This window comes from Theobroma umbraticum, unplaced genomic scaffold (assembly GCF_002168275.2).
Source record: "Theobroma umbraticum cultivar Fairchild unplaced genomic scaffold, ASM216827v3 scaffold_204.0, whole genome shotgun sequence".
Taxonomy (NCBI): domain Eukaryota; kingdom Viridiplantae; phylum Streptophyta; class Magnoliopsida; order Malvales; family Malvaceae; genus Theobroma; species Theobroma umbraticum.
Genome location: NW_018397267.1, coordinates 676,060 through 687,169, shown reverse-complemented (window position 1 = coordinate 687,169; position 11,110 = coordinate 676,060). Strand labels below are relative to the sequence as shown.

At 37.4% G+C, this 11,110-nt stretch overlaps 4 protein-coding genes across 7 annotated transcripts; 3 read left to right on the top strand and 1 right to left on the bottom strand.

Annotated features, from left to right (window-relative positions):
• Nucleotides 1-1,620: 1,620 nt before the first annotated feature.
• On the bottom strand, nucleotides 1,621-2,279 carry LOC110424287 (stigma-specific STIG1-like protein 1). The gene has a single exon (XM_021438837.2). It carries the CDS (start codon nucleotides 2,088-2,090, stop codon nucleotides 1,695-1,697), a length of 396 nt encoding a protein of 131 aa, XP_021294512.1. The 5' UTR covers nucleotides 2,091-2,279; the 3' UTR covers nucleotides 1,621-1,694.
• Nucleotides 2,280-2,878: 599 nt separating this feature from the next.
• LOC110424652 (cytochrome b561 and DOMON domain-containing protein At5g35735-like) lies at nucleotides 2,879-4,181 on the top strand. Its single transcript, XM_021439267.1, has 3 exons — nucleotides 2,879-3,308; nucleotides 3,400-3,654; nucleotides 3,747-4,181. Exons 1-3 carry the CDS (start codon nucleotides 3,048-3,050, stop codon nucleotides 4,038-4,040), a joined length of 810 nt encoding a protein of 269 aa, XP_021294942.1. The 5' UTR covers nucleotides 2,879-3,047; the 3' UTR covers nucleotides 4,041-4,181.
• Nucleotides 4,182-4,556: 375 nt separating this feature from the next.
• Nucleotides 4,557-6,743, top strand: LOC110423792 (Putative pyridoxal phosphate-dependent enzyme, YBL036C type). The gene is made up of 7 exons (XM_021438161.2): nucleotides 4,557-4,911; nucleotides 5,056-5,122; nucleotides 5,390-5,436; nucleotides 5,606-5,693; nucleotides 6,006-6,139; nucleotides 6,226-6,324; nucleotides 6,421-6,743. The coding sequence occupies exons 1-7, from the start codon at nucleotides 4,585-4,587 to the stop codon at nucleotides 6,493-6,495; spliced, it is 837 nt and encodes a 278-aa protein (XP_021293836.1). The 5' UTR covers nucleotides 4,557-4,584; the 3' UTR covers nucleotides 6,496-6,743.
• A 125-nt stretch (nucleotides 6,744-6,868) lies between these two features.
• LOC110423788 (Tetratricopeptide repeat (TPR)-like superfamily protein) lies at nucleotides 6,869-11,019 on the top strand. Of its 4 annotated transcripts, none has more exons than XM_021438157.1 (4): nucleotides 6,869-8,998; nucleotides 9,349-9,461; nucleotides 9,769-9,952; nucleotides 10,558-11,018. In XM_021438157.1, the coding sequence occupies exons 1-2, from the start codon at nucleotides 6,919-6,921 to the stop codon at nucleotides 9,396-9,398; spliced, it is 2,130 nt and encodes a 709-aa protein (XP_021293832.1). In that variant the 5' UTR covers nucleotides 6,869-6,918; the 3' UTR covers nucleotides 9,399-9,461; nucleotides 9,769-9,952; nucleotides 10,558-11,018. The 4 variants fall into 4 exon arrangements, with proteins under 4 accessions (XP_021293832.1, XP_021293831.1, XP_021293830.1 ...); XM_021438156.1 differs by having other exon boundaries at nucleotides 9,800-9,952; nucleotides 10,558-11,017; XM_021438155.2 differs by having other exon boundaries at nucleotides 6,869-9,461; nucleotides 9,800-9,952; nucleotides 10,623-11,019.
• Nucleotides 11,020-11,110: the final 91 nt, after the last annotated feature.

Below are 11,110 nucleotides of genomic sequence, written 5' to 3'. Positions count from 1 at the left end.
CAACTCATTGAAGCTGCAGACGAAACTTCCCTATTAAAAAAAAATTCTTAACCAAATTAATCGATTTAAGTGTTTACTCATCCCTAATTAACTATATATACCATATATACTGATTAAATCAATGCTTAATCAACTCACCTCTGCTAAGAAAAATGAACCTTCATACTTGGTTGATGGGGGAGTCATATATACAAGCTCCAAGCCAAATTTAGTTGTCAAATTTGGAAGAGTTACTCAACGAAAGGCTTTCATTTTCGTGGCCAACTGCAACCCCATAGCCCACGTTGCTAAAATTCCCAAGGCAAACGACTTTCCTTAGCTCTGATTTAATCCAATCTGTTAAAGAAGCACTTAATATATATATTGAGAATTGAGATAATAAATCTCTTATTTTCTTTTCCTTTGATTGATACCATACTCCTAACCTTTTACATTTCTATTCTGATTTTAATTTTGACTTCCAATTTTTCCAATTACCAAGGCCTAATATTTGGCCAGTGTTTGGCCCTCCTGCAATGAGGATTTTGATTATATATTTGATTTAGGAAATTAAATGCCCATTTTCTTTCTCAAGTGCAGCGGCTGGTAATGTGTTTCTCCTCCCTTTTTGATCAAAATAATGGTTTATATGTCATTGAAAATTTTAGCCCAATGTCTGACAAAATGTCTTAGGGAAATTTCCCATCATAAATCTCTTTTTCCTTCTTGCCAGTTTATTCCATTCCCATGCTGGATGAATAGTCACCTAAAGACGGTAGTGGAGTAAAACAACACATGGGAGACAAAGATCTCCTCCTATACATCTCTACATATAAAAGCTTGATAATTTATTTCAACTGTGCCTAAAATCAGACGACTTAATAAAAAATTGTAATTAATTGAAATTATATCACATTACAGCAAATAATAATGTGATTCACGTTAAAAATTTTGTGGTTTTATACTTGCTTTCGTGAGAAAAAGAAAAATTACCGTCGGACAGTCGATGAGAAATTAATGAAATGTTTGCAAATTTAATTAAATAAATTAGTTTACCTTTATGTATAAATTATATTTAAAAAGTCACTATGTTCATCACGATTCATGGCTTAAGAAGGGGGAATGCACCTTTTACTTGGTAGATTCTAAATGAAGAATCATTTCTCACTTAGTCAAGAGTCAAACATGGGATCACAAGCATAGCAAACTACATTAGAACACAAATGGCTTATAAAAACCACTATAAATAAACTTGGAAAAAAATATGAGATTTTTTTCCGTATCGGTCAAAGTAAAATTATTTTTTTTATCTCGGTTTTAAGTAAAATTTTATTAAGTATCAAAAGTTGATATGTAGTCATAATTTTTACTGAATAAAATCAAATATAAACATGCAAACAATCATCAAATATCACTCAATTCTACCTCATTCAATCATCATATATAAAATATATTGATTTTATCCATTCCGAATTTAACAGGAGAATCTATAAAACTGTTAATTTTTTCGGAAGATAAAATTTGGTTTTCATTAATCCTTTTGAAACATTAGTATACATGATTAATTAAAGCATTATGCTTCTTAATCAATATAATTACAATGTGTTATATATTTCATTTAGTCGATACAATACCCTGCTTGTTCTGACAAAAGGTTTCATGTGACGAAGAACATGTAAAAATCGTTAACGTAAAAAAAGAATATAGCAAAGAAATCAAGCATAATTGCACATTCCGTAAACACAGAATTCGTCCCTTTTGCACTTCTTGTAGCAGCCACCGCAGTCTCTTTTGTCAAATGAAGCATTGACGCATTGCCCTTTGCAGCATATTTCACCATACTTGCACTTGTACCCACACATTCCACAGTTCATGCGATCTGTCTTCACGTTAACACATCTCTTCTTGCAGCAATCGGGTCCTGGGCTGTTCCTCAGACGACAGATACGAGGAAACTTGTCGCATGTCGCTTTGGCTTTGAGGTTCTGCTGAGCTAGGAAGCGGCTCAGCCCTCGTAACGAAGTTTGTTCTTCATAAAAGTCAGCTAGACTAGTTGCAGCAAGGATAGCAATTGTTGCTGAGAGTGTGAAGAAGATGGTCAGCAACTTCATTGCTGTGTTAATGAGGGGGAAAATATGAGGAGTCGGTGTTGGGGTTGGTTTATGGCAGGAGATGGGATTTTATAGACATGTTTGGAAGAGTTGTTGACATTGGGAAATTGAATGTACAAGTTTTGCTTTATGATGTGTGGTATTAATTCAATTGGCTGCTTGTAAATTACTGAATGTCTCTGAAATGAAATCAATTGATTGGATGTGAAGAAAGGATGCTTCTCCCATTGATTATGCATCTCCATTTCAAGTAAGATGGAAAACAGTTCATATAGTACCGAAGGTACCATTATTTAGTTAACCCATCAATGAATTTAGCCACTTGCTTTATCAAACTTTTAACCAAAGGAAGATGAAGAGAAGGGCATCCTTGAGGCCTATAATCAGGTCAAACATATTTAATTTCAACCCCCTACCATATCAGATTCAATTCATGGTTTTGAGCCTGGTGAGCCTCTGCCACCATTGGCAAATTCCAAGGCTTTTAACTTCAAAATCAACTTATTGAAAGCCAAGATTTACATGTTTGATCAGTTTCTTCACCTATTGCCAATTATGCTTAGACAAACTTGTTTGGAAAAAGAAGGGAAAAGAGAAAAGCAGGTGACAAATCTAGCTAGAAAAGCAAAAACCTGCTAAAGATGAGAACAATATCTTATTGTTTAATGCTATTAAAGCTAGACATGATTCGCCACTTTGGTAAGAAAAGCACATATTCTAGACAAGCCAATAGTACTTAAAAGAGAAATGTTTGTACCTCATAGATGTGAAACAAAGTTTCGATTAAGACTGAAAATCCCATATAGTTTATAATAGCACTGCAACTATTCTGTTAGTGGGGAGCAAAAGAAACTGTTTTCGTTGATTGCTGTTCCTATCACAATCCTAACAAGCAGCTGAGAAAAACAGTTTTCAGAAATTGATATTTATTGTCTTCCCACTGAATATATAAAGATCATGACCTTCTATTGCCTTGTATTTCTCAGTTTGATCTTTCCTTTGCCATCAATCTCTGCCCAAGTTTCTGTATGCAATGAGGAGTTCTCTTTCGCAACAATGGTTGGAAAAAACCAGGAGTGGCAAGTTGACAGAACTTTGTCAGATATGGAGCACCAGATACAAGCTGCTTCAGTTCAGAGCACGGAAACTGGAGTAAGAGCAGGCCTTAGACCATGGAAGGGTCAAAGCACCTGGCGTCACCGGCATCACCTAAAGAATGTATGTAAAATTACTGAATGTATATAGTGCTTTGTGGAGATTGTAATTAATCAAACAGGGCACGAAAATGATTTGCATGAGACTCTAACAGGCGCATGGCATTCTGAACATCTTGGGATGGGGGTTTCTATTGCCCACAGGAGCAATAATTGCCAGAAATTTCAGAAAATTTCCTTTGAAATGCGATGAATGGTACAATCTATACGCCCTGTGTCTAAGTTCTGGGTACATAGTTGGTACAGTTGGATGGGGCATCGGCCTATGGCTGGGGAATTCTTCAAAACAAAACAGTTTGAAGACACATCGCATTCTAGGAATCATCATATTCACATTTGCAACTCTACAAGTAAGTGCAGACCTCCTCCTTTCTTTCCGTTAATCAAGCAACAGATTCAGCTTAGATTTTCGTCTCACCAAAGCTTCTTGTTGTGGGTTCAGATGTTAGCCCTGTGGCTGCAACCAAAGGCAGAAGATGAATGTCGCAAGTGCTGGGAGATATGCCACCATCTTCTAGGGTATGCACTGATTGTTCTCAGCATAGCCAACATATTCCAAGGGATCAGCAATGTCAAAAGCCATGCTGCAGAGAAATGGAGGTGGATTTACGTTGGGATGCTCATTGTTTTAGCTTCAACCGCTGTAGCATTGGAAATTTACAGATGGATCAAGTCCAAAACTCCACAGCAGATGGCATTTGATGAGAACGAAATCTATGCTTCAGAACAAATCTAAGCTCTCATACGTGTATTCTTTGGCAAGAAACAAAGGGATTATGATCTTAGCCAACTTTAATCGTTTTTCAGTGACATTATTCAAAATATTTATGCTTTCAATAATGAGGGAGAACCCTTTGCTTAATTTTGTAAATTTATTCCATGCTTTAAGGAGTGTTAATACTAATTTAAAATTCGAAAGTCCATATAGTATTAATACTTAGAAATGTCAAAACTTAAATAATATTTAAGAATAAGTATTTGGTCAGTTTTATTTTGTAATATCGAAAATTAAAATAATTGAATTTTTGTAACAATAATTAAAACTAATTTAATTATAATAAATAATCGAAAACAATCGAAATCCGGTTTTTTCAATTGATTTAACTGGTTATTTCGATTTAAATGAGGATATTTTTTAGATATATTTTAAAAATATTAATAACATTCTTATAAATATATTTAAAATATATACTATTCATGTCCAACGCACCGTATTATCCCAAGCTTAAAACGCAACGTCTTGCCTAATGTTGACGCTGAACTGAGCAAAAGGAAAGAAAATGACAGCAAGGGAAACACGATCACAAGAAGCGCTGATGAACAATCCAGAAGAGTGCGAGGCCAACGACCCGCAACAACAAAAAGAACGAGAACCAGAGATGGCAGCCTCATCGGCGGCGATGGATGGGCTGGCAGAAGCGGCGCTGCGGTCTGTACTCCAGAGAGTCCACCAGGCTGCCGAACGGACGGGTCGGGAATCGCAGCGGATCCGCGTGGTTGCCGTCAGCAAGACGAAACCCGTCTCTATCCTTCGCCAAGTCTACGACGCTGGTCATCGCTGTTTCGGAGAAAACTACGTCCAAGAACTCGTTGAAAAAGCCCCTCAGGTTCCTTTTTTTTTTCCCAAAAGCATCGAATTTGTCAGTGTTTGTTGCATACAAGAAGTGATTGTCAGTTCATTCATTTAGAATGAAAAACACCAAAGTTAGAGACTTATTTGTTATTGACCGTTTGTGATTGTGCAATTACAGGTTCCGGATGACATAGAGTGGCATTTCATTGGGAATTTACAGAGCAATAAAGTGAAGCCTTTGATTGGTAAGAAAGATTCGTAGATGGAAATTCAATGCATACCCTTTTGTTCTAGGAACTAAAACAGTTGGAAGATTAGTACTACTTTCTTTGTGGATTAACAATGTTTTGTTGATTTGGGATTTGAATCGTGTTCACATCTTAGTTTATTAGTTTAAAAGCAGCCCCTTTTTTATGCATGTTGGAAAGAGAACTTCTACTTCACTTGGTTTTCCTTGTAGTTCTGGAGAGAAATGTGTGGAGTGTATTAACTTATCATTCATTGTTGTGCAGCTGGAGTGCCAAACCTTGCGATGGTGGAGACTGTAGATGATGAGAAGGTAAGTTAAGGAGTTATAAGCTACTCTGTTCCTACATATCAATAATCATTAAGGCATAACAATTGATTGATAATGTCGAGAACATTGGTCATAATGCAGTCAAATATTTGTGCTTTTTTTCATCACTCATCAGTCATCACTGAGCACCTTGCGTTTTCTTTTGTGCCAGATTGCAAATCATCTTAATCGTGTAGTTGGCAGCTTTGAAAGAAAGCCTTTGAAGGTCTTAGTCCAGGTGAATACTAGTGGAGAGGAATGTAAGTTTATTGTATCATGTTAGCATCAAATATAAAGTTGTAGTATTAAGGGTTGCATATTCAAACTTATTCCCATGACTTTGTTATCGAATTTACCAGGTAAAACTGGTTGTGTTTTTACAGCCTTCATTTCTATACTATGTTGTATATGTATGGTGCTAGAAATAGTAGAAAAAGACTCTTGATCATTGGAGATGAATATGCTGTGTGATTAGGTTGACTATATTTGCCAACAAGTATGTTGCTTTCCTGTAGTTTACTTCCTTCAGTTAGTGTGTTCTGAGATTATTGCTCTGCTTCATGTCATTGTAGCAAAATCTGGTGTTGAGCCTTCAGGTTGTGTGGAACTTGTGAAACATGTTAGTTTGAACTGCCTGAACCTTCAGTTTTGTGGATTGATGACAATTGGGATGCTTGATTATACATCAACCCCAGAGAACTTCAAGGTGGTTGCCCTTTCTATTTTGGTTTTATCTTTACTTCTTTTTGAGTGTTTCTTTATTTTTCTTACAAGACAATTTGATATTGGCAGACATTAGCAAATTGCAGAAGTGAGGTCTGCAAGGCACTTGGAATACCTGAAGAGCAATGTGAACTATCAATGGGCATGTCTGGTGACTTTGAGCAAGCTGTAAGGATTATTTTCATATGACTATCTAGCATTACATTCTTTTAAAATGGGTAGGAGAGACTGTTCATCTAATGGATTCTCTCATTGTTTTTGCAGATTGAGATGGGCAGTACCAATGTCAGAATTGGATCAACCATCTTTGGAGCGAGGGAATATCCAAAGAAAAAATGAAACTAGCTTACTAGTTGCATGACAAGCACGTTCCTTTGATCATCATTGCATTGTTATAGAAAGGGTTGTACTCAACTCGATCCTCAGGATGTTATTTTTTACACCGGGTTGATATGATTCAATCCCGGGCCTGTACGGTGGTTGTAACCATATATTGAAAATGAGAAAGTACACTGATCTTGGAAGCCATGGAACTTGTTTATTCCATCCAAATGATGCTAATAAAACTGTAATCAATTGATCTGAAATTCAATTCTTGTAGTTCAATTGAACATTTAAGCCTCTGGCTTGGTGTAGCGTTTACCTTACTAACATGATGAAACGGGTATAAACTATGAACTAGACATACAAGCTAAGAAGTAGTCTTTGTGAAACCTTCCCAAGATTCAACTCTGGGTGCCTTTCGAAAAGATAGGATGAGTGATGAACAAAATAAGATCCGTTCCTACCAGCAGCACTAAATCCTTCAATTCCATCATCAACAACCTCTCGTCAGAAGGCTCCTACCGTGAAGTCCTCGTCACCTACACGTTCATGCTCAACTCTAGCACTCCTGATTCCTTCACATTCCCCAGCCTCCTCAAAGCGTGCACTTCTCTAAACCTCTTCTCCCTTGGCCTTTCCATACACCAACACGTTATACTTCGTGGGTTTTCTTCAGATTCTTACACTGCATCCTCTTTGATCAATTTTTACTCAAAATTCGGTCACACGAAAAACGCTCGCAAGGTTTTTGATAAAACGCTAAACAGAGATGTCGTTCCCTGGACTGCCATCATTGGCTGCTATGGTCGTGGTGGTGACGTGGGCAATGCCTTTTCTATGTTTAATGAAATGCGATACAATGGGGTTGAGCCAAGTCCGGTTACTTTCTTAAGCTTGCTGTCTGGAGCATTGGAGGTAGCACACGCGCAGGCTTTGCATGGATGTGCGGTTTTATATGGCTTTGAGTCCGATTTAGCTGTGGGAAATTCGTTGTTAAATGCGTATAGTAAATGTGGGAGCATTGGGGAAGCGAGAGGTTTGTTTGAATTGATGGACCAAAAAGATAAAATTTCATGGAATTCTTTGATTTCGGGTTATGCTCAGTTAGGGAATGTTGAAGAAATTTTGCAACTTTTATATGCAATGAAGATAGAAAATATGGGGCCTGATCGGCAAACTTTTGGTTCTTTGGTTACTGCTGTTGCAGCACAGAGTAAGCTTGATATAGGAAGGATGGTGCATGGGCAGGTTTTAAGAGGTGGGTTTGATTCAGATGTGCATATTGAAACAGCACTTATGATTATGTATTTAAAATGTGGGAAAACGGATGCTGCATATCAGATTTTTGAAGGGCTATCACAAAAAGACGTGGTTGTATGGACAGCAATGATCTCTGGCCTCGCGCAAAATAATTGTGCAGACAAGGCACTGACTGTTTTCTATCAGATGATGAGGTCCAGGGTAGAGCCATCTACTGCCACCCTGACTAGTGCTCTTGCTGCATGTGCACAGTTGGGTTCCTTTGATTTAGGGACCTCCATCCATGCTTACATTTTAAGGCATGGATTGACAATAGACACTCCAGTCCAAAACTCTCTGGTTACGATGTATGCCAAGTGTGGTCATTTGGAGCGAAGTTGTGCAGTTTTTGAGAGGATGGATGAAAGGGATTTGGTTTCTTGGAACGCAATAATTTCTGGATGTGCCCAAAATGACCATTTATCAAAGGCCTTGTTCTTCTTCAATAAAATGAGGTTAACCCTTCGAAAACCTGATTCATTAACTGCTGTCACCCTGCTTCAAGCGTCGGCATCTACTGGGGCTCTCCATCGGGGAAAGTGGTTCCACAACTTTGTAATTAGAAGTTGTCTCAGGCCATGCATCTTGGTGGATACAGCTCTGGTGGACATGTACTGTAAATGTGGTGATTTAGACGCAGCTGTTAAGTGCTTTAGGGTGATGTCACGACGGGACTTAATCTCATGGAGCACAATCATTGCAGGATATGGTAGTCATGGCAAAGGGGAGATGGCTTTAAACATGTATTTTGAGTTTCTGCACTCTGGAATGGAACCAAATAAGGTGATTTTCCTTTCAGTTCTCTCTGCCTGCAGTCACAATGGGCTTGTTGATGATGGTCTGAGCATATTCCAGTCAATGGCTAGAGATTTTGGGATTCAACCAGAACTTGAGCATCGTGCTTGCATTGTTGATCTCCTTTGTCGAGCTGGAAGGGTGGAGGAAGCTTACAACTTCTACAAGGGGAACTTTTCAGAGCCCACTGTTGATGTTTTAAGCATACTCCTCGATGCCTCTCGAGCAAATGATAACCTGGAACTTGGTGATGTTATTGCCCAAGATGTCATCAGGTTGAGGCCTGCAAGTGCAGCAAACTATGTTCAGATAGCACACTGCTATGCTTCCATGAGTAGATGGAATGGCGTGGGGGAAGCATGGTCCCAAATGAGGTCTCTTGGCTTGAGAAAACTCCCAGGATGGAGTTTCATTGACCTACATGGTACAGTTACCTCATTTTTCTCTGGTCAAAATGCACATCCAAGACATGAAGAAATAGTTGCAACACTGAAAACTTTGAGTTGGGAAATGAGTGAAGTGTGCGTGAACTTCAAGATACATGAAATTCATGATATATTCTTAGAAACTCGCTAGTAGATGAATGGTCTTAATGAGAAAAATTGTCGAGTATTTTAAACATAAACTGTTGGCAAAGAGGTCTACAAAGAAGATGTTCCCTATTCTGCTTCCTTGCAATTAATCACGATATTCAATACTTCTGAGTGGATTCACTTGGTCAAAACTGAACAGCAACAAGATTCTCATACTTAGTTGTTCAACTTCTGTGAACAGGGAGAGAAGAGAGAGATGAAAATGATACTGGAACACAACAAACGCAGTGAAAATGGCAATGGTTAATGTGGATAACAGGACACATTATGAGACCCTACTGGCAGTGAAGTAAGGTTAGTATTTTTGGCTTTAATGCTTCTAAACACAAATAGGTATTTTCTTTATTTATTAAGGATCATAAATTTCAATTTCTACTGTTAAATTGAAGAACATTTTAGTGTTCGGTGTTCGGGTAGGAAGATCGAATTAATTTCCAAGGTTGGAATTTACTGATATAGTTCTGTATTCTAAAAAATTAATTGCAGCAATAATTTAGTCTGAAACATTCACACACGTATGAGCGCTAAGACTTTTTCCAGGATATATGATGAATCACATGTAATCCATTCCTTATTTGTTATACAAAATTGGATGTTGCAGTAACGGATTTGGAAAGTTTTCCATGTAGCAGATACCTAGAGTTGAAGATTGCTCATGGTCAGTAGTAGTCCTTTCATGGTGTGGTGGTGTCTTTGCATGATGAAAAATCTGTCCAGAATCCACTTTGTTGTCGACTTACCCTGGTTGATCTACTCAGAATATACAGCTATGACTGTTTTACCAGGTTTGGCCCTTCGAACTCTTGCTGGAACTTACCCCATTTTTATGTAAACAAGTCGACAACCAAATCTTTTCATCGACTTCCAAATAAGCTTGTCTTGTTTCTTAACTGGGCAGTTATTGCAACTTCTTTATCTGCATTTCCACCATTTTTGCATGATCTAGCAACAGTACGACTGCCACCTTCACAATCACCCCCCTCTTGCCTGCACATGCTGTTTCATGCACTTGTCATTCACTTAGACCTAAAGTACTTAATGCTTAGGTTAGGTACATATCATTGTCGCCATAGTTTCTCTTGGAACTCTTTGGTCTCTTTCTTGCATATCTATGGCAAAATTATAAACTCTGCCTGCTTCCATTAAATGATAATTTTTTTTTTTTTTAATGTCTGTCCTTCTCTAATTTTTCAGAAAATAAAATAAAAATTTATTTAACGACTTGAATAATGTTTGATTTTATTTGTTTTTATCATAATTTTTGGTGGAGTAGAATCATATCATGCCTTCCAATATTTCCAACCACAAAGTAATATTAAAACCTTGAGACAGAAAATACTCAATAAATTCTTCATTTAAGTTGTTTCAATCTTTCATTCAATTGGTAAAGGACAACTCATGAGTCCCCAACTGTCAACTTATTTTGACGCTGTACCGGGACAAATTCCCAAGCAGTGAGATAGAGACTTGAGACACGAGGCATGATGGGCGTCCAGGGTTGCCCAACACAGACCCAGCAAGCACTAATTTTGTCAAAACTCGGAAGAATCAGGAAACTTTCACCCTCCAGTGGCTCAACCCAAGGGAAACTTTCTTCCATTTTTGGATATTTTTCTTTAATGAGTACATACGGATCATTGTTATAATCCCAGAAATAAGTGATGAATTTCATAATTCATATTAGTTGTATATTAAAATACGATTGAATATTTAAATATTTATATTATATTCAATTTATGAGATATTTTTTTATTTTTTTATTAAATAAAATTGTAAAACTTAATTGATCAAGCAGGTAATATTTTGCAAGTTGATGTGTAGCGTGATAATCACCATGTGCCAAATGCACACTGTTTGCATCTTTAGGTGATAGGGAACCTTCTAGTAAAATACCATGCATGTGTGTGTGTGTGTGTGTGTATATATATATATATAAGTATACA